A 23,061-nucleotide genomic window follows, 5' to 3' on the forward strand; every position below is an offset into this window, starting at 1 on the left:
TATTGGGGTTGCTTTAACACTCAGGTAAAATCTTGTTTGGCTGAGCTGTCTTTGACCATAAAAGCATGAATGTGAAATAAACAGTAACTCTCATGTACAAATCAAGAGGGAGATGTGTCCCAAGTGACTAGCTCTCAACAAAAAGGATCTTAAAATGGCAACAGAGGGTACAGCTTTCTGATTCAAGCACTGTGTCCTGCTGTTGCACAGCAAAACAGGATAAATGGTTATTGCACTGACTACACTGACTTCTGTAACATTTACTACAGCAGAGCTGGTGTTTAAAAGGCTAGCTGGAAACTGATGCTACAAAAAGCTGTCAGTTAAATAGCTAAACAGCAGGCATACGGTCTTAAAGGAAACAAGTTTAACTTCCCACCTACCAATGCAAAAACTTTAGAGTGAATGTTTGGCTCTTTCCCCTAAAAAGCACACGTAGCAGAGACTCACCAAAAAAAACACGTCCTGTCTTGGAAGGGCTTACGTTGTTTTAGAAGCAGAAGGATGCTGTGCTGCTTAAAATCAAAGTAGCAGAATTCCAACAGAAGTGTTTTTTTCCTTTTCTGCCAGCCTGTCTGCAGGTGCTCACCCCCCCGGGGCAGGAACATGGACCTGACAGTCCCAAGCAGCCAGCCTCTATTCTGTCAGATACACCAAAAGGAAGATAAAGTCACCGTTGCACATGGTTCACCTTTTGCTCCCATCTGCCTTCATTGCCCTAACAGGTAAAAACTGCAATGATTTTAACAGCATTCCCAACTGCACTGCAGGGCTACCACGCCCCACCACTTTCAATTTATGTGCAAGAACATCAGGACAGGCAAAGATTTTAGATCTGTTTATTCAGATACAAATTGAAAGCAGATGAATGGAGCACAGCCCCACTTCCTCTGCTGCCTCTTCCCCTAACTACAAGAGAGAAGAGGAGAAGCAGGCAGAAAGCAGCAAATAATAATTTTGTGAGAGAAGCATTGTGGTTCCCAGTTCAAACCTCTGCTTTTGGATAGCACGGGGACAGTGAGAGCATCAGTAGGTCAGTCACGGGGGAAATGGGTCATTTCTAGCCAGCTGTCACCACCCTTGGGCACAAAAGCATCAACTGACAGGTTCCAATCCTAAATTGCACCAAAGAAAGCCTTGTAAACGGGTTTGCAATCTGCAGCATGCCTGAAGGAAACTACTTCAGCAACTTCTGCTGCAGTTTGTATTAAGACAGCTCTCCACGGTTTACCTTTCCCTGAATTCTGTGCAGAGAAGGGCCCCAGGCAGAGCTATCATTTTAAAGTAGCTCAAATTTCCAGTATAAGTGGACCTTCCCAAGGCATTCTGTCCTTACTGCCCTCTTTGGGATGATTACTTGACATGTCTTTCTCCGGGTTAGCTCCTACAGTACCTTTGTGCGTACTGTGCAAGGGAGGGGGAGCTGGCAGAAGATAAAAGGAAAGGTACCAATGCAGCTAGGAAGCCTACTCAACCTTCAGGCACCTCTTCTGATTTAGAAAGGGAATGTCTAACAGAAGTAGTTGGAGGAACTGCTGAACGACGCACCGAGGACACCTTGAAGAATTTTAGAGCTCACATTTTTGGTACTGACAGGATGAACTCCCTAGATGCCATGCCAGCACGCTGGGGCACAGGCACACGACTGGCAGATCTAGTTGTCCTGTTTCACCTCCTCTAGCTTTGTGGACTTCCTCCCCACACCCCAGGCTATGGAATCCAGTTCTCTGCTCCAAGCAGATTTCCTGAAGATACTTGCTGTAGAGATTAATCCATCGAAGCAGCACAATGCTTTATCGACTCACCGAGCAACAACACGCACACTTTCTGTTCTTCCATTCTTTCTGCTGTTATTTAAACCAAGATTGGGATGTTCCTCCCCAGCAACATGGGTCTGCTCCACACTTGCCCAGCCAGCTTTTCGCTTATTGAATTATTAGTGACTTTTAAGTTCTCCCAACTTGCTTTTCATAGGATGTGAGCAGGAGAGGCATACTACACCTGGGGGGGAAGTGCTGTGTGCGGCAAAGCATGAACAGGAGTTGTACTGTAGGAAGCCTGGCCGCCTGCACTCCAGGGGCTTCACAGCTGTCGTCTTGGGACATGTCTGCTGTTCATTTGCGTTGTGAGCTGCAGTCCAAGTTGGCCAGTGAGAAGAGAAGCTGCTGAAGGAATTAACTGTACATTTCACCTGCTAAATGACGGTGGCTCTATTAAAGCTTCAGAGGGGGGTCCCCGTGGAAGGATTTAGAGCTCTAATGATTTCTGTGCCTCCCCCCAGAAGGCCAACTGACCTGCTGATGTAACAGATAGGCTTTGAACTCCTAAGCACCACTGCATCCACTTCCAGCAACTGTTTTCTGCTGAGAAATTCCGACTCCAGCCAGTAAAGCTGTAACACCCACTTGGTTCTTCATCCCAACGCAGACAATGCGCGCTCCACTCCGAGGCTGCACAGAATGCCAGGATGGGCAAGAGGCGGGGATGGCAGCAAGCGCCTATGAAAACCGGTAGCCCCAGGCTCTCGAAGGAGCTTCCCTCCCCCCCCTTCTCCCCACACATAACACAAATTTGCAGAGTCAGTTTCCTATTTGTTTTCAAAGGGACAGGATTTCGAAGTCTTCATCTTCCGAGTCAAAGAATCTTTCCAATCTGTCGGCATCAGAGGAGTCTGCAAGAGAAAAAGAAAGCACTACCTCCATGGGACGCACTGAGTGCTCAGCACCAGGGAGACCAGCAGCTGGGGGGCAGCAGAATTGGAGAGTCAGGTGCCTGGAGGAGGGATGAGAACATGTCAGTAGCATGGAAAATGCACTGGAGAGAATTATACGGTGTGCAGAAGGTAGGCCATGTTTCACAGCCCTGGCACGGTGCAATTCTGTGCTGTGACTGTTTTGTACCACCTTCCTGTGCAGCAGCTCTGTATTAGCAGGAGACTGTTCTGCCTCAAGAGGATCAAAATAGGAAAACTTGCCCAGGTCTGGACTAATGAAGATTTCTGGCCCAATTAAGTGATACGAGAACATTTTTTTCCCCCCCACGTATTAGAGACTTGTTTTCTGCTATAGTTTCCTCTGATCCAACTACTGGGGAATGTAATTACCCAACACGTGCTTTCCCAAAAGCAATTAGTAATTACCTTTCCTCACAAAATGGACATGTACTTGATCCCTCCTGCCCATCCTTCCAACTCTATGGTGAGGAGGGAGCACATACCTTAAGAGGAATCAACTTTACCATGGGGGGGAATTCAGGTGAGAACATGCAGGCAAACTGGAGAAGGAAAGGACAGACTCAGGTTTCAAGAAAGCACTCACTGGACTTGGCAGAACAGCCAGCCAAAAGCTAAACTGCAGTAACTGATGGTTGGGGCCAGAGAAGTGAAAAGCTGGAGACCCACCTTGAACATCTTGTGACAAGCTTTAATCCCACAGTAGCGTGCAAATGACTAGTGTCACTGTTTTTGAGCAAACTGCAGTGCCCACGAGTGTTGGCAGCACAACTTCCAGAGGTGCTCCTCAGAGGAGTAGCCCCCTTCACTTAAGTAACATAGCAGAGAACCCAACCAGCTGAGGAAAATAGGGACAAGGCGCTGGACAGTCATGGAAGTACAATTACAGTCCTACCCCTCAGTAGAAGCAGTAAGAGAAACAGAATGACCACAGAAGATAGGAGAAGCTCTACAAGCTAGGGAAGAGGGAGAACAAGTAGGCCATTACAAAAATATTTTCAAAAGTAAGAAAGGCAACAATTAGGGACAATTTAATACAGGCAAGGATCAATTGACAGTTTAAGGGAATGGAGCATTCTTACATAAAAGGACAGTGAGACAAGAAAGGCTTTGAAAGTTCATGCTAAGGGAGAGATAGCAAGGAAGCACAGGGTGGTGGCTGCAAGTGACAGGACACAGTCCAATGCCTGGTGACAGGTTAAGTTTGTCCACGCATAGTCACTCCTCTTGGCAGAAGCCATCAATGGCCCTTTATCTTCTGCAATGTTTGTGCACGCTATTAACGTGATAAGCAGAGCCTGACAGCTAAGATACTGCCCAGCACTTGTTCCTTTTTGCATTGGTAGAGACAGATGCACAAGGAGGGAGTGCCTTACACTGGAACTAAGTCTGACCACCCCTGTCTGACAATTTTCATTACCTAGAGACTCAGTTTTCAGCCTTTTCAGTGGACCCTTTTGATTCCTTCAAGCATACCTTTACAAATCATAGATTCACGCTGCTGTGGACAGCCTGTGAACTTGTTTTTTCTTCCCCTCAGTCATCATCACCATTCACAAACTCTTTCTAAAAATCATCCTGAGACACTCGTGTGATCTGCAAACCACTAGTTGAAAGCCAAAGAACTAGACCAATTGACCTAAGAGCTCCAGATCAAACTCCAGGTGGAACAGGAACATACTAGAAGTCACGGCAATTCCATACAATTTCCAGAAAACCAAAGGGACCAGCTCACCCTTAGCTCTGCTTCCCTGCATGGCCTCACCTGGTGTGAGATTCAGGACATCGGGGTTGGAGAAATGTGACGGCTGGCGTTCAACCAGCTCAAACATTGGCAGCGCTCCTCTTACCAGGGACAGCTGTGGAGCAAGAATAGAGCCATGAGAACCAACAAGTCTGTACTCAAGGTGCTCTAGGTCTTTAAGGGGTAATAACGATCTGTTGGGACTTCATTGCAGCTGAAAAAAAAGTTTCTCAAATCTTTGGCTCATATCGTCAACAGAATTTCAGAGCTATGCTCTTTTTCATAGCTTAATAAACTGTTTTCGTATGCTTTAAAATGTGATCATGCTGCAGAGAACATGGTCTCCGTGCAGCCGTTTGGAAACAAGACAATGTTGTACCTTCCTTTCCTGGTGATATAAACACAAACCTTTTTGATTTGCTGGCACCAATCATTAAAGTCCTCCTCTGTGTTGCAGAAAAAGCCCTGGGAAAAAAAAAAAAAAAAAAGAATTTATCTTCATATATTGCAGATTGATCACTTCAGTCTTAAGGCCTTGTATTAACAATGAGCAACGTGACCAGGACTGCAAGCAGTTACAACACCTAACTGCCTTGCTTTTAAACTGTGGCTTACACTGCCCTGTTAAACTGAACCCTCCCGGTACACTGGACGTGACCAGACTATCCAAGTACTGAAATCATCAGTGGAATGGTCTGCTTTACTGCAGAAGGAAAACAGGGCAGAAACAACCCACATGGAAACAAAGGGCAGGCGTCTCAGGTTCAACAGAAAACAAACCACATTGAATCATAATATGGATTCAGGAATGGATTCATACCTGCCCAGCAAAAGGCAGGAAACAAAGCCCAAACTGAACCTGAGAGAAGGACACTGCCCTGTGAGGAATGGCATTTAATTGCCATGCAAGGGTGACTTTGCTGTATCAAACCACTTTCTGCATAAAGATCTTCTTTACCAACATTTCTGAAACCCACAGCAGCACTTGCCCAGAGCACAGCATGCCTGTAGAGTGCCCAACCCATCCCCAGTGCCTGTGCCGGTTCCCTGGGGAAAGGGACAGCTGTGAAACAGAGGGACCACAACACGGCTCCTCCGAGTGGTCGGCCACAAGCAGCAGGAACACACCACTGCAATGGAGGGGTCGAGCTCAGCGATGCTCATTCTGCAGGGAGGGTGCTGGCAGTGGAAGCTTTCATCGGGGAGACAGCCGCTGTCATTGGGCTCCACTGCAGGCTGCGTCGTGTGGGGATCCAGGTAAATGAGTTCCTCACCTGGACAGACAGGCAAGGAGACATCAACAGGAAGAACCATGCCAGAAGCTGGTCTTCTAAGAAGCAAACGGTGAGAGAAAGAGGAGGAAGAGCCATGACAGAGCCAGCTCTCACAACCCCACAACGGAACCCACGTTCTAGGGCCAACTTGCTTTCAGCCACTTTCCCAAATGCTTCTCATCCAGGCAAAGAGCCAGCTGCCAGCAGAACCACAGTGGCCACTCCACAGCGACACCCTGGCATCAGGGCACAGGCACTATTTGGATACTGTTCCTGCACATGCCTTTCAGGGTCCTGTATAAACTCAGGTAGGCCCCTGAAATCCACAGCACAACCAGCTTGAGGTCTCAGGCAGAGAGAGAAAAATCAAAGGGAAGAGAAATGTAAAAGGACAACAGTTTGTAGGGTTTCAGGAAGGGGACAACTAAAGGACAGCTAAATCCAGCCAAGCCCCTAAAGGGAGGGTCAGCTCTGAACGTAGGAGGAGGTCTCTGTGCACATCTCTTTACACGCAGGACTTAGCATTACACAGTCCATACTGCGGCTACTGTTTAAAGCTACATCACTCAGGTCCTTGCAAAAAGGTTCAGTCCACAGCAGACTTTCACGCTTCCAGCAGGAAAGAAGAACCCTGCAGCATGCACAACAGACCAAGGAGGAGAGCTGTACTGCTCAAGCATTTTTTAGCTTGCGGGAGATGCTTGGAAAGTCTTTGCAGTACTCTGGGCACTCACCTACATAGCCAATGAAGTAGTGAGCACTGTTTGGTTTCCCTCCGATCACTCCCAGGGACTGGGGCATCATGAAGCAGTGCTAGAAAAGCAATACAGAAAACACACAGCTGACAGACAGTGAGACAGCAGGTGGCAACAAAGGCAAACATCCAAAAATGCACTGGGAGGGAGACGGGGACACTGAAAATCAGCAACTCTAGCAGCAGGAACAGCCATTTCTGGAGAGAAGCTCCATCAGGAAGGCTGAAGGCTGCAACACAGGGCCTTCAAGGAACACAGAAGCAGCTCAAAACCACTTTTAACTGCTGACAGCAACACACAGGTGGGACCAAATGGAAGAAGCAGCGCTACTCCAGGACCCAGTCTGAGCAAGTCCTCGCTCTGCTGCAGTCAGTGGTAAGATCCCCTGGAGCTGTCATGAGGTTGCAATAGTGCTCTTGGGAGGGAATGATCATTCAAGAAACAGTTCGAGTTTCTTATCCAGCTGCAGTATCCAGGCACCTTCTATTGAGTTAAGGGCAAGTAACCTCACATGAATTTGGAGCTCTCTTACCCATGCAGCTCAGAGCCTAGCATTAGGACAAGATAAAGTCCACCCTGTCTTGCACATGTACTCTGCATACCCTAAATTCTGCGGCCTCCTGATACTCCGACCTGCAACCATCTGCCAGCTTCTAGCCTCAGTTTGCAGTACAAGTTCTGGCATCAGAGCCCCAGGGAGTTTACAACACTACATTCATTGATGCTCAGGCTGCCACCAAGCACAGCAGTTGTGCTGAACAAATGCTTCAGCAGGTTGATACCATTTAAACACAACAAGAGACTGAGATTAAAGTTGTGAAGTAAGATTCAAAAAAAAAAAAAAAAAAAAAAAAAAAACCCACACCAAACCCCCAAAAATAAACAACAACCAAAAAAGCTCCTACCCCCCCAAAACTCCCACACATTTTCCTGACTACAGCCTGCAAGAACCCATATCCTGGCCGCTGACAAGGATTGTCTCTAAACACAGGTTTTTTTTTTGCAGACAGGACAATTACTTCAAGTACTTTTGCCCCAAAACCAAATTCCAGAAATTACTTAATTGACAACAGGGTCCTTAAGCATCAGAACACCAGGAATTCAGGTCCAGATCCCCTACCTTTAGTGTTTCAATATAGGCTTCATTGATCTCTGTGAGCCCAAGGCGGAGAGGTATCAGCAGCACCAATGGTTTCCACAGTGAGAGCCTATCTCTAACCCCTGCTTCCTCTGGGTACCCGTTATAGAGTACGTCTGACTCCACAGCAGGGCATGCTGCAGCTCCAGCACACGGGAAGTTGGACTGGCACAACCGCCCTACAGAAAGGGAACATGAGCAGAAAGCATCAGAAATAACCTCCGTTTCTAGACTTTGAGTAATTCTATTCAACAATCCGATCAACAATTGCTATTTACTAAAAGCTGACAGCACTTAATAAAAAGAAAAACTTAAAGAGGTCCAGTGCTGGGATCATGTGATGCATATGCTCCCTGCAGGGCTTCTGGCTGGGCTCAGCATTTCATCTACACTTACATCAAGATTATGCCAAAGCATGCTGTACTCACAGCCACCATCTGGTGGGACGTTAAAATGCAAATTCTTCCAGCAGGTAAGCAGCTAAGCAACAGCCTGTGCCAAAAAGGTTGAATGAGTTGATTAGGAGGTCCTGAATTCAGGAAGTGTGTAGGCACAAAGAGTAAAATCAGGAGTGTTCAACTTCCGAGGAGTTCATGGAGGATATGATGACAGTTGAACTGAATGAGGAAAGCGTTATGGCTTAAAACAGGAAATATTCACCCATAATTAGTGCTGTAACAAGCTACAAACGTGGTGTCTGTCTAGAGTAGTAGTAAGTTTCCTGAAGCTCACTAAAGCCTTCACAAATTTTATTTGCGATCATTCAGAAGCTACTTTAGAGACCTAAAGCAGGATGATCATTATACTCTGCAATTTCAGCATGACCTTTGCCTGTAACATATGGGGCAGTAAAACTCCTCGGGGCACATGCATGACATAAGCGCTACGCATTCTCATTCTACAGGCTTGACAAACACACAGCCGGGCTGTAATGCAACCAGGTTATGTAAATTCTGGCACAGAAACATCTCCAAGCCTACCTGTCTCACTGGCCAATTTCATTACTTGCCAAGTGTGTGAAGAAAAAAAAAACAATCCCCAAAGAAACCCACAGCACTTTAATCATGAAGCCAAGGTGATTAGACAAAATGCCAGAGGCCCATTTAATTTATTTCTGGCCTAAACAGAATGCCATGACACTCTAACAGGTAGGACGCAGTGTAAACAAACACCTTCATAACCAGCCATTTCAGCAGGGTGTCTGCTCACTGCTAAAAGCTTCAAACCCAGCTGAACGAGAATGTCACAGCCAAGGTTAGAAGAAACAGGACTTTGATCTAAAGCCTCAGTGTGAGAGACAACTTCCACTGAAGAGTTTGCAGTTGCTTCCTGTATTGTCCCTCAAGGGAGGGGTACACGTGCATCTCTCATGCACTGACATATTACACTTATCAGGGGTCCTGAGAAAATTGGAAGTCATTATTCACAGTGATTTATCCTGTTAAAACAGTAAAGATCATGGGGGTTTTTTTTGTTGCAGTGGCCTGCCTGTTCTGATGATCTGAAATCAGCTGCCAAGCGAGGGCTGTTGCTGAATGGGGTACCACTGCAGGTTTCCTCATCAGGCAAAGCAAGTGGCAATTCTGCGCTGTGATATGAACATATTTAACCCAAGTTTAAGCAATAGGGAGCTTGGCACAGACCAAATTCACCCTGCTTTTTTGGCTGGCTTTGCAGTGCCATGGTGCCACGGCACAGCAGAACTTGCCTAAAGCTTCCCAGCTGGCTCCAAACAATTTACGGCAAACGTATTCCAACAGATTTGACACAACACATCTCCTGCTGCAGCTGCTGCTGTCAGGTGCTGCTTTTACTGTCTTGGTTTATCACCACCTTTCTGATGCACCCGACTAAGATCCCCTTCCTGATACAACAGGCTGACTCAAAAGGGATGCAGACGGATGTTTCTTCACTGCTGTAGCAAAAGACATTTCCTACGAACCTTAGTGACCGAATTTAACAGATGTGTGAAACAGCATTAACTTCTGAATGCTTCACTATCGACAGATGTTTGGGGCACAAGATATATAACACATACCTACAGACATCCAACACATCAGACCCACTCAATACAGTGATTTTCAGGCCCTGAATGGGTACATTATGATTCACATTTGAGCAAAATAAACAAACACCCCCTGCACATTACAAGCTGTATGGACACATTACTTGAAGCAGTGCCAGTGCTGAAGAGACAGTGGCACACAGAGAAGAGCCTGCAGAATACCCAAGGCTTGCAGCCAGCATGCTTCAGTTCTAGAAGTAATGTTTTCAAGCTAAAGATGGAAGATAAATTCAATTTCTGTTTTCACACTGGCCCTTGTTTAAGCCAAGGGCATTACCACATACCTTGGCAGGACTACGTGTACCTAATGTTAGACTGGCACTTCTCAATCAGATCCTGTGTTTCTTGGCTTCTCAGTTGAGGCTACCTGACAAGATGGGACCCTGTAAAGCAACTGTCTTGCAGGACAACTTGCCTGTTAATTAGTTTTGGCTCCGTGGCAGCCGAAGCCATCCTAAATGATGCCTGCCACAATCTCACCTGTAACCTTGCACCAGCTTCAGTGCTCCCTGGGCTGTTCTACGTGCTGTTTCAGAACACTAGCCTGGCAGAAAACATGGTTTTGTGCTGTGTAAGCTCACTGCCTCATGAGTTTGTCTAAAGCAAGCAAGGGGAAGGCTTGTGTGGCCAGGATCATACAGGACTGCAGCAGCCAGCAATGCAGGCACTCAGCTTTGGTTACTGCGGCATCACAGCCTGAGCAAGCAAGCTAGGGATGAAAACCCTCCAGAGCCAGCCTGTCAGGATGCCCCAAGGGGAAAACAAAAAAAAAAAAACAAACAAACCACCTAAAAACACACAAACAAGAATCAACCAGTGAGCACTCCTTAAAAGATGAGGAGATCCACTCCAGAGATGGATTCCCTTCTTCTCTTTCCCCACCAATTTTGTTCATTTTCCTCTTCAGTAATCTGAGTTTTCTTACTCTGCCAAATAGCAGAGACATTCCTACCCCATTATATGGGTGAGGAAGCAGCCATTTACTGCTTGCTTCCTGTGGCCAGAAACAAGTTTGACACTACCTTCCAAGCAGCTCCCACCTGCAGGTCAGCAGACCTTCTCTCCAGATCCAGAGGCCACAGTGCCAAATCAGAGGCTTTATCAGATGAAGCAAAAGTCAAACAAGGGGCTTCCTTGCCCTAGAACAGCAATTCTCATCTGGTTTTAGCATGTTTGGCCACAGCTTTAAGACAGCACATTTACTTCATGCTTGTTGTGTTGTACTACTGTATGCTCTTCAGGTTTTTTCTGGCTCCTTGCTGCTGGAGGATATACCACATTCCACCTCCATGTGATACTTACGGATTTCTTCCATCACTACTGTGTTGTCCATGGCTATATGTACTGCCAGTGAACTCCATGTATCAAAAGTTGCAAGCTTTCTATTGGAAAATTAAAAAAAAAAAAAGCCAGGATTAGTTACAACTACAAGACAAAGATGGTGGTGTATCAGAGGGGATAAACTGGATTAGAAGAGATTGGCTTTTACCAGTTACGCTGTAAAGTATGCTTTTACACACATATTAGAGTTGTAGACTTAATTGCCACTAATTATTATGGCTGGAAGAATAAACAAATGGGACCACACCTGGGAATTTATCCTTCAGCAGCTACTAAGTACAAGAGACCTGATACAATCTCCAACTCAAATCCCGTAACTGCTGGTTATCAGAAAGCAAGACAGCATAAAAAATAATAATAAATGAAAAAAAAAAAAAAAAACAAAACCAAAAAAACCAAAACAAAACAAAACCCCCCAAACTTTTACTGTCCATACATGTCCCCTGATCACCTATACCAGATCCTGGACTAATTCAGCGTATGGTCTGATCTGGGAAAGGTGCTTTTAGGCAATCCTTGCTTACTCCAAGGAGGTAACTGCTCATGTAATCAGAGTGAGGGAAGAATGGTGACAGGGGGGAGAATGTTTCTCAAAATACGGTGTGTCTCAGTTAAAGGCAGTCCATGCTCCAGCACTGCTGTGATCCTCTGCCTGTCACCATGGAAGCCAGGCAGCAAATATTAATGCTTTCCTCAGCTAATGCATTAGTGATGGCTCACTGGCAGCTTTTTGATAATGATGACACTGTTGTCAGGTCAGCAGAGGCAACTCAGAGGCTAGCAGAGATCCAAACAGCAGCAACAATCATCTACCCTGACACTTGCTTCTGGTCTGCTGCAGAGTATTGTGCTCAGTTCTAGTGGCACGCACATTACTTGTGGGACGTGGAGAGAGATTTTGGGGGGTTGTCCTGAAATTTGTTTTCTCTCACACCCTGCCAGCATCTGAATGACAGAAGGGGTCCTTTTAAGTTCCTGCCCAAGGAGGTTGATAAGGTCAAGCAGGTTGCCTGCTAACAGCATTAAAACATTCAGTCAACAGGCAGAAACCTGTAAGCAAGGAGGTACTATGACCCAAATGACCCCACTGTGTGACATTCAAAAGGTATAAAGGAAAAACACAGCACTTACTTGAGCACTTGTGCGACTGTGTTTGGTCCATACCACTGACCTATGGATTTTCCCTCTCCAACTCCCATCTGGGCTGCATCACAAGAAAAAAAAACCAAAATAATTAGCAAATAATTTCACCTACACCGTGTCCCTTCCTAGTAAGAGTTTGTATTTAATATGGAAGAAATCTCACTTGGAAATGTTTTTGAGTCAGCAGAATCTACCCTTTCATGGGTATCTTAGTGTAGACGGGAGAGAGAAGCATATCCTGGAAGACTGTACAGCAAATCCTTTCCCCAAAATGCAGTAACACAAAAATTCAAAAGGCAATTTTGCCTCAGAAGAAATTTTACTTGCAGTGTTTGATTACCAGACCACCCCTGCAATCTGAAGTTCTGTTCGCTGAAGCTATAGGTGCCTCCACACCCTGTAGGAAAAACTGGAACAGGCTGCTTCTCTTTTATTTGCCGGGGGAGTTTATACCAAAGTGAGATCCTTCCTTAGTCCATTTGCTACTTCTGAGAATTTCTTTGCTCAGCAATCTTCTCATATTACAAGGTCCTAGTGAGAACAGCGACCACATGCGTTCCTCTCACCTTAGCTAGGATATGGAAAGTGATGCTGAATACAACCTAAAGCATTGGGCAAACGTGATGGCCTTAATGGAGTCAAAAAGAACAATCCATCATAATCCACAATGAAGAGTGGCAGTTTCACATCACGCCTGAAAACAAGCAGTATAGTATCATGTACTACCTGACCCACTTGTTTTAGTTTGGGGTTGTTTTTGTGGTTTTTTTTTTGTTTGTTTTTGTTTTGGGTTTGTTTTTTTTTTTTTTTTTGCTAAGTTAGTAAAACAGAGTGATGTTCTACACTCAGGGGAAACCCAGACTGAGTATCTCCACACTGTTCAGCACCCAGACTCTTACCTATCTGGTGAATGGAGTAGTAGCTGTCTTTTTTGTCAATGAAGGCATTAAGAACATTGAAGTAATTATCCATTTGCCTCTTCCCTTTTATCCACCTCCAGTCTAAGACAGAAAAGGGGATATATGAAACAAAACATGACGTTTATTAGCAACTAGAGGCTGCAACCTACAATTCTCTTCCCTGTGCATCAATCAACTGACCCGATTTTCATATTGCCATCTTACTACTAGGCATCCGAGGCATTCCCAACACTAAAAGATTAACTTTACAAGAAAAGCATTCTCACAGCTGGAATAAAGCAATATCACCCACAGAAAAGCAAATAAACAAACATCAGAAAACACAAATTGTACCTCTATCCCACAGAGGGGAAACAGGATTATAATTTCTCATTAACAGGCATGAGCTACATATTCTAGGAAAAAACAGGTGACCTCACTATAAAAATCATCTCAAGGCCATCAACAAAAAATTGCTTTGGTATAGCTGCTTACAGACCAAGCATGGGTCAATCATAAGAACAGAAGTATTCAGGGAGAGGAGACTATACTCAGTAAGTGAGGGCTTTGTGATAAAACTGAACTATAAACAAGAATCAATCTACTAAGTTGTTTTAAATTTCAGTTATATAAAAAACCTTTCAAGAAAAATCTATTAGGTGCTTGGCTTCTGTGGATTTAACTCACATGTTACAGGGCTCTGCTTTGTTTTAAGGCTCGTACAACTATATCTACCTGTGTAGAGTTGTAGACAGCAAGGAAAAATCTGCTGGAGGGTTTCCAGTAGACTGTTCTCTCAACTGCCCTGAACTTGAGAAGACTAAAGAAAAAGTTATAGAGCCCTCAGAAATTCCCAGCTGTGCCCTTGTTATCTGCTGTCCTTACAAGTACTGCACTTGTGGGAACACATGGCCCTGGAAGTCAGTATGGGCTTTGCACCGGTTTACCTCTTCCCAAATGCCTGCAGACCAAGGCCTGAGCAAAGATCATCTGACCACACCGCAACATACAGCCCCAACCAGTATCGGATGTGGGACCGGTTCCTCCTGTAAACGAGGACAGAAAATAAATACGTAATGAACAGTAAAAGAGTGCCAAGAGGGAGAAGACATGAAAGCACTGCAAGTCCACACAGGTAGCAGGTTCACCCAAGAAATCAGGCAGGGAATAAGGACTACCTTAGCTTAGATACACACGGCTGAGAAACAAAAATGCAGTTACCAGTGAGTAACTTAATGGAATCCTTTAAAAACAAACAACCAAAACCCTCTAACACTAACTGAAAGGGGAAAAAAACTTCAAAGGCAAATTCAAACAACTCAACTAGAAAGAGAGCTAAATTTCTCAGGAGCACAACAGCCCTTGAGCCTAGTTACAAACTCCCACCCAATTCAGAGACCTATTTATACACAGAGCTGCTTGTTACAGGTGACTTCTTGTAATCCTCATTTTGAGGAGGCAACTCATCATGCAAAACAAATCAGTCCCAAGGAATTCCCAGACAATAAGCAGTTATGAGTAGATGAGATCCCAAAGTGAACAAGATAGCTAGGCTAAAAAAAAAAAACCCACCCCACTCCAGCAATGAAGAAACCACATCCTACAAAATATTGGAGAATAAGCTGAATATTTAGCTCACACTGGAAAGTCTGAGACAAAGGCCTCAAGGCTGGAAGGATTTCCCTGACAGAACTTCAAAAGGAAGCTGCTGCTCCTCTACTGAAGCTCTGGCTATTATTACAAGCTCCATAGATAAAAAGTTTAGTGTGACCACAGCAAGTGAGCTGTCTCACAAGCATGCAGTCAGCTGCGCCTTAGCACAGCTGCCAGAAGCAGTTTCTTTGTAACACTGCTTTCTTCTTTCCATCCTATGCAACCACTCTGTACAAAAAACATAGGGAGAAAAATCACCCAAGAACTATTTAATTCACTTCTGGACAGTCAGCAGCTATCTTCTATAATTTTTCCAGAAATTCATAACATATACAACTGATAATGCTTTACAAAATTAGTACAAGACATTCCCCTTATTCTTTGAAGATCTTACAATATTTAAGTGGGCAAGCACAGAGGGAAGTGGTCAACAATAAAAGAGATAACTGGGAGAAGAAAGACTGAAAAAGGAGAAGATTTACTGTATGACGTGCAAATCGTATCTTTGCTGTAAATGGGAAATGACTCAGAAAATGGGATTTCTTTTTGCCCCTGCCCTTTAATAACTCGCATAGAAAACCCAATTGTATTTGTGAGCCATAAACACATGCTAACCCTTCAATTTCAAACGCATGTTTAACTATGGCTCTCAGCCGTGAATTTAAAGGGATTAAACTGCATCAAAGATGTCTCATGGCTTGTTAGGGTAAGGGTTTCCCAGTAGTGAAAGAACAGAAAAAGCCAGAAGGACCAGTTACCAAGAAGTCTCTTTTCCAAGTCTGAGCCATTTTCCCCACTGGCCGCTGGGGACAACGTTGACAGTTGGGATATTGATGGGGCTTGGAATCCCATTTACCTGCTTCTGATACACCTTCCACCCAGTACACAAAACCAAACCGCAGCAGAGACCATGCAGGTTGTCTTAAGGAACAAAAACATCCTCCTTTGACTTCACTGGGAAATGTTCCCCATATTACCTCAGTTCCTGTGTCTAACAGCCACTTCAGGCACTTAAAAACAGTTTAGAGCAGATGGACAAAGGCAGTAATTTCTGTATTGTATCTCTAGCTTTCATAATATTAATCCACTTCAAGCTCAAGACCATCATTAAATAATATTTCACGTTACACTTATGTAGGACCTAATGAACACAAAGTGCAAAAATCTTCCCATGTTGCTCAAAGAAAGGATGTTTCTAAGTAGGCTTCCCAAACTCATTTTTGTGTCCTTTTTAAAATCACTGCTATCCCTCATACTGAAAAGGATGAGGAATTCTTATTATCAGACAAACAAAAAGTCTGTCAATTAAATGAAGTGCATTTCAGATTCTTATAAATGAAGTACATTAATGTTGTGCTTGTGCAGACTGTTTTATTAGGTAGAGATAACTGGATTATCATCACTTCCATGAGGTACTTAGACTTGTCCACAGTACGTACCAATAGCAGGGAAGTTCTTTCTGTAGGTGAACCAAAGCCGAGAGGTCACATCCAACAGGATCTCTTCTTTCTCTGAAAAATTTTCAGCATCGACAGGCACACACATGAGGGTAGCACCAAACACAACTAAACCCATCCTCCCACTCACCTTCCCTAACAACAACAGTGTTCTGCTCCTCACACAGTCTGCAGGCCCAGAAAGGCAAAATCTGGCTGAGGAACGGGACAGCGCTGCTGTGCAGAAGAACCTTTCTTTTTTTCCCCCAAAATAGCTTCAATCAACCCAAAGACACTATGGCCATAGGGAAATTAGGAAGCATTAGTAAACCATCTTCTTGCCTTTCCCTTGAGCTATCCTCCTGCCTCAACCATCCTGGCCTCATGACACAAGTCCCAGTAACTACTATAAGTAACTTTCTGCACAAAAACATTCCAGAGTGCGCAGCAATCGCCAGACAGAAGCATGGCAGTTAGGGTCTGCATGCTTTGCCAGCAAACAGACAGACTCTGCAGTGTGCTTTTAAGGTTTGCAGTCACCTTGCTGCTCAGAAAGCTAAGTATAACACTAACAAAGTTAACGCTCTGCAGTGTTAAAGCACGTTGCATCGCTCATGCAAAATACCTGTGAAAACACTGTATTTCCGGCCGAGGATCCAAACAGGCTCCTTGGTCTCAGGGAAGTCCTCATATTCGAACCTGAGAGTGTCATAGGTAAGAGTAGCTAGAAAGAGAAAGAAGAAATTACATACCTTTCATAGCTTTTCCTTGTGTTTTAAAACCCACACAAAAGTATAGAATCAGAGCTGCTGTGGCTGAGTAACTTGGAGCACCTGGCTCTAGCTGGCAAGAAATGGTACAACTCCCCCTGCAACCACAAACTTTGGAAGGCAGAGAGAGCTGACACAGCCCCAGCTCACTCCTGGCTGCTCCACAAGCAGAAAAGCAGAGGGATTTCCAGGTTAGGTCAGCTCCACGTTATGCCCAGTGCAGAAAACGGCCAAGAAAACGTCTAGGACTTCAGCTGGCAGCTACACTCAGTTTCCCACCACAGGTATCATCATGCATGACATCAGCAATGATATTGAGGTCCTCTTTCCAAGTGAGCAAAGTGATTAAAATCCTTCTTCCAGAGAACATAATTTTTGGTGGTGGAACACAAAAAACACAGATTGCTTTAAGACAGGAACTAAACCTTGCTCTGCAAGTCAGTCCCTTCTCAAGAAGCAATGAATCCAGCAGAAGTCATCACCTGCACTGAAAACAGCCTGCAGCTTGAGGAGCAGCACTGCCTTTACAGATGTCACACTAAAACTGGAGGAACGCAGAGCTGTGTGGAGATGTACTTGTTCACAGGTGACAGACAAGCCTTACGCCTAGTTTACTGGCTCCCTTCACAACATGGTATCCATCAGTGCATTGATATCCATCCTCTCACCCAGCCACTACAGAACAACTCAGCAGCACAGGCTGCCCTCGGATCAGGGCAGCTTAAGCTTTCCTGCAAAAGGCACAGGGAGTGCATAAGGAAGAAGAGGAGTGCTGGATGAACTGTGGTCCACTAGGTCTATATTTGGAAATAAGGCACTTTAAAAGTGGTCTGGGAAACCTGGAAATGCACCATCTCATTTTGTAGGTGTCAATTCTTTAACAAACCATCTATATAAAATTTAAAGCAGAACTAAGCCAGACTGCTCTGTAACTGTTAAAGTGGCTATTGACAATATCTCTCGCAGCAATCAATAAATTCTATGGTAACGTGACATGAGTTTAAAGCAGGGCAATGGACTAAACAACCACCTCAGCCCCACTTTCTGCAAAAGCCACCACCCTCTGTGGTACACGTCTCACTTTTTCCTTCCCTGCTGCTGCTCTTCAGTGCTGCCTACGTAGCAGTCTTCACCCTTCTCACAAGTAGAAGACCCTCGTAGATGAGCTTTTTTCCCAATCATTCCCTGCTCAGCTTCATCTGGTACACCAGTAAATAACAACTTGGCTGATTTGCATCAACGACAGCTCCAAAAAGTCACCACAAGGTTCTGCTTCCCCTCCTTCCAGACATCTAGGATACTCCACGTTGTGCTTGGGCAAACAAGGTATGCAAGACATTTTGGCCTCCTGTAGGTACCTCATCAGCCTTCTGCCCCGGGCTCTCTGACCTGAAATTCCAATTCCAAATGTCAAAGAATATACTTGAGTAGCAGCAGCAAGACACCATCACTAAGACCAACCTCTGTTTAAGCAGGAACCCTGGCAACAGAGATGAAAATAGGCTCCTTAATCAAAGTTTGAATTAAGACTCCAGCCCTAACCTTAGCTCAAAAGATTTAAAGCATTTTCCTTGTGTGAATTAGTCAAAAGCCTGTTTGAGGCACATTTAAGATAGCACGGGCCACATGTTCCCATTCTCATCCTGTGATGTGACTTCTCAACAGCAAGCTAAGCAAACCAATTCTACTGGTGCAGAAAAGTTCCAGCAAATTAATGCAGTCTTTTCCTCTAACAAACTTTAGCAGGGAAATTAAGAATGTCTTTACCGTATACTAGCCAAACTTTACAAATCCCCAACAGCCCATGCTTTCTGTGTCTATCTTCACTAATAGCTTGGCTTGCTTTGCCCCCTTTCTTGCTCAGCGTTGGAGATTTATTTCCACAGAAGGAAGCAACATGACTTCTGCAGATGTTTTCAAGTGTGTATCACTTTCTACTTTCTCTCTTAATTTTCAGAAGTTTCCCTTTGGGATGTGACATTACAAGTTTATTCTAACAGCTCAAAGGGAGGCTAGTCATTAGGTTTATTTAGAACTCAGTGTGTTACCAGCTACAATCTTAACATAAAACTGAAGTCCTCAGATAAGTTTTAAAGCTCCAAGTGGTTTATTTTGTCAGTTCTCAAGCTTGCCACGAATGAAACTCTGTCAAGAGTCTCAAATAGCTCAAATAAAATGACCGAAACAAGGATGCTACACATAAACTATCAAGCTACCCATCATCCCACTTTCTCCTTCCTAGCAATATTTCTTTGTGTTCTCAAATGTCACACCCTCTGGCTCCACATTTTACAGGGCACCAGGTCCTTAGCAAGCACAGGATTTGCAACTGATAGCTTCACAGCAAGGATCTGCTGGAAAGGGGCTTCTAGAGTCTCTTCCCTTCAATCAAAGCTAGGAGAGGAAGGGGTCAGCAGGTGGGAAGGATCCCCAGGTTGCCCGCCAGACCAGCTGGGTATTCAGGAAATTCAAAATTGCAAACTGCAAGTGCCATGACATGGCACATGTGGGAGGAGAATCCCAGATGTGCGGTCCTTCAGCTGGATGCCCAACATCTGGGCTCCATGCAAAGGTCTGGTATGTCCAGCTGCACAGCTGAAAGATGCAGTCAGACATCAGTGAGCATGTTGTTGTTTTTGGAAGAAAATACTTGCCACCATCTGAAAAGGCACAACCACTAAATGCGGGAGTTAAGGTTTTACCTTCCCAGGGAAGAAAATTCAAGTGATCACTCCCAGTTAGTATCAATAATATTTTAACAGGCGCAGTAAACTCCCCACAAGGCTTGAAGCTGTGAAGTGTTTCCTTTACAAACATCTACCTTCGTATGCTCTGGCACTTTTTCAGAATTACACCCATTGTGCTATTGCCCAGATGAGCTAAATATGAGCCAGTGGGACTCAAACAATTCAGGCAAGGGTACAAAACAGTGTCACAGGAGTCTTTCTCTCCCTCTTACAGTTAGAGGCGAAGGGTCTGAACATAAATAAAACTGGAAATTCACCAAGCAGAAATCCTATTGGAAGATGCTCCTTTTAGAGCCGCAGAAGTTGGGTGAGATCAGCAAATTTCTCAGGCAGTGTTCCAAAACTTCACCTTCAAGAAGCCCTCATTCTATTTTAAATACTGAACTCTGAACATCCAGAACAGTAGAGCAGCAGCCTCTGCAGAAAATCCAAGTGCACATCAAATACGATAGCTCAACTTCTTTCATTACACAACTGATTTATAGCTTAAAAGCTGAGTTTCAGCCCTGCAAAGCACACCCCCAGAAAGGCAGCCTTGCTTTCCAGGAGACTCAGGCATGCTGTGAATGATGTGAGGTTGGTTGGCTGGGTCTCTGCCCCATGGGCACACCTTCCACAGGGTCTACAGCAGTGTCCCAGAACACATCATCCCACACCCTCCCTAGAAAGCCCCAACAGAAAAGGCAAAGCTTTGTACTCGCCACTACATAAAACACCTATATTAAACAACCTAGGTAAAGGCATTCAAACTAAAACCGCATTAAATACCCGCAATTAAGCCTGAACTTTTGAGTTCTCTTCCACTTCTGTGCACGTGGTTAGATCTATTCATCTATAAGATAACAGGCCACATCACAAGAGCACAAGGAACCAGCCCTTGACACCCAGCACGTTCCTGCAGTATCAGTGACTTTCAACATCAGTTTACTAAACGTGAGTATGTGCAAGGTTATTGAAAAGCTGTATGGCATCATCTTGACACAGACCAAGAAAAACTGTCTCAATACGTAGAATTAGGGTAGAGGGTAAAATCTTGCCTCCCTTCTTATATTCTTAAGCTGTAAAATGAAAAAGCTGAGCTAAAAACATTAATCCAACTTGTAATAATCTCCCACATAAACAAACACTGAAGCACAGCCAGGCACCAGACCCTGACTGGTGATGTCGGTTTGCAAATGTGCTGAAGGCAAGATACATGTCCACGGCAAGCATCAAATCCTTGACAGCCCAGAACTTTATCTGCTTTACCAAAACCAACGTTATTTGTTTTTCTATCAACTTTGGGAAGCAAATAACAAGTCAAAACTTTGATGACTCAAATAGAAATATAGCAAGTCATTTTCCCTGTGATTTGCACAGCAAAACAGCTGATGTTCACTCCAGCATCAATCATCTTGGTTACAGTTTGCCTGCACAGCTTAGATAGATGTTTTGTCAAAAAACCTTTTACACAAAATACCGAAGCAGAGATTTGGAAAGTCACATTGAAGGAAAACCAGGCTTTGCAACACTTCACAAATTGCTTCCTGGGCTTCTCCCAGTCTCTAGAGAGGCTACCATCTTCAACACTGTAACAGCTCTCAGGCGGTACCTGCAACAGTCATCTCCCTCGGTTGATAAAAGTCCATCACCCAAGGCAGAGCAGAGAGGAAGAACACTATTGGATGTGGAATATTTCAAAAAAGAGTCAAGAAGAGAAGGCAAATTCATTGTGCTAATAAAGCTCATTGCTGAAAAATGCCTAGAAAACAGATAACTGAAGAACAGACTGAATCCTTATTTCTGGCCTTTGCAGAAGAAATATTAAGTCTTTTCTTTCCTCTGAACTCTTTCAAACAAGACAAATCCCACTTATCTAAGCAACAATGAGGAGTTAAGAGACAGCTAGGGAGGAAAGTCAGTCAACTGGAGAGTGGCGCTTTCTTGGAGGCCCAGAGCAAACAGTTCAAAGTCTGCCCACCAGGTACCCGACTGACTGCCTCAGGAGCAGGGCTGGACGTGAAGGGGCTTGAGCTCTCATTGTTCCAAAGCCCAGAGACCCACCTCTTCTTTGCAGAGAGGAGATCCAGCCCTCCTGCTTACCACAGCGAGGTTTTCCTTCCCTTGCTAAGCCTTGCAACGCTTGCCCAAAGGGAAAGCAAACAGATCTCCTGGCTCGGGTTGTGCAAGTTCGCTTGCTGGAATGTGTTTTGTTCCCAGGCGGGAGAGACAGGACGCAACGATGTGCGAGGACGCACCAGGCAGAAAGCCGGGACGCTGTCAACCCGACTGCGCTGACAACGGCAGCGCCTGCATCAAGGACAAAACCAAGTGGAGACAGCAGTCCGGAGGGATGAGCACCAGAGATTCCCTCCGCATCCCCACGCTCACCCAACGCGAAGGCGGAGCCCACACGGCACGGGAAAACGCTTGTTATTATGGAACAACACCTATCTATGCGGAGGGTGGATGGAAGCTGCTACTACACGAAGGCTAGAAGGATGTAAGTCCCAACACACTACTTTTTTTTTTTTTTTTCTCTCCCCTTGTATGAAAACAAAATTTCGCAAATGACTTTACCCAGTGAAATCAATGAGGGGTCAGGATGAGCAGGCGAGTTGCCTTACCCCTCAGCACAGCGCAGGGTCAGCTGCCCTGCCACCGCCTGCGTCCTCCGCTTCGCTTCCCAGGCAGCTCCGGCCGGGCCACACGGCCAAAACTCAATTTTTTTTTTTTTTTTTTTTTTTCAGGAAAATCGGCAAAAGGCGAGCTGGGAAGGGCAGGAGGGGGCATTCCACGGGGCTCCCTCCCGGCTCCGGCCTGCAGCGGCAGACACCGGCGATAACGGAGCCCCCCTTCTCCCACACCGCGCAGGGGAGGGGAACCGGGCCGGGCGCCCCCCTCAGAGACCGGGACGCCGGTTCCAGGGCCGCGCCCCGGAGCGACAACGGGGCCGGGGAGGGGCGACTTCTCCCGCCGGCAGCCGCCCCTCAGAGCGCCGGGGGAGGCCGCGCCGCTGCGGGCCGCCCCGGCCTGGGCCTCCCCGGGAAGCTACAGACCTCAAACGGGCAGCGGGCCGTGCCGCGGGCTCCCGAGAAGGGAAGCGGCCACCCCTCCCCTCCCCTCCGCCGCGGGAAGGGGCCAGCACCCACCTGCGTCCATGACGGCGGCCCCACCGAGGGCTGCGGCCGCGGCCGTCCCCTCCGACACATACACCCCGGCACCGCCCTGCGCGGCGTCCGCCCAATGGGAGCGCCGCTCGCCACCGGCCTGCGCGGCGATTGGCTGTCGGCGGCGCTAATCACCGATCCGGTGCGCCGCAGGGGCTTCCTCCCCGCACTGGGGGCTGCCATTTTTTTCCGTACGGATAGGCGGAGCGGAGGTAG

The 23,061-nt window shown here is 45.7% G+C and overlaps 1 protein-coding gene across 2 annotated transcripts; it reads right to left on the reverse strand.

Moving 5' to 3' along the window:
• Positions 1-823: 823 nt before the first annotated feature.
• On the reverse strand, positions 824-22,932 carry ATG4B (autophagy related 4B cysteine peptidase). Of its 2 annotated transcripts, none has more exons than XM_042796090.1 (13): positions 22,828-22,932; positions 16,805-16,903; positions 16,183-16,254; positions 14,038-14,136; positions 13,091-13,192; positions 12,180-12,252; positions 11,010-11,089; positions 7,625-7,821; positions 6,484-6,562; positions 5,604-5,749; positions 4,884-4,940; positions 4,497-4,590; positions 824-2,671 (listed from the first exon to the last, which is right to left on the reverse strand). In XM_042796090.1, exons 1-13 carry the CDS (start codon positions 22,835-22,837, stop codon positions 2,598-2,600), a joined length of 1,182 nt encoding a protein of 393 aa, XP_042652024.1. In that variant the 5' UTR covers positions 22,838-22,932; the 3' UTR covers positions 824-2,597. The 2 variants fall into 2 exon arrangements, with proteins under 2 accessions (XP_042652024.1, XP_042652029.1); XM_042796095.1 differs by having other exon boundaries at positions 2,595-2,772.
• Positions 22,933-23,061: the final 129 nt, after the last annotated feature.

This window comes from Tyto alba, unplaced genomic scaffold, assembly GCF_018691265.1.
Source record: "Tyto alba isolate M040663 unplaced genomic scaffold, T.alba_DEE_v4.0 Super-Scaffold_10, whole genome shotgun sequence".
Lineage (NCBI taxonomy): Eukaryota > Metazoa > Chordata > Aves > Strigiformes > Tytonidae > Tyto > Tyto alba.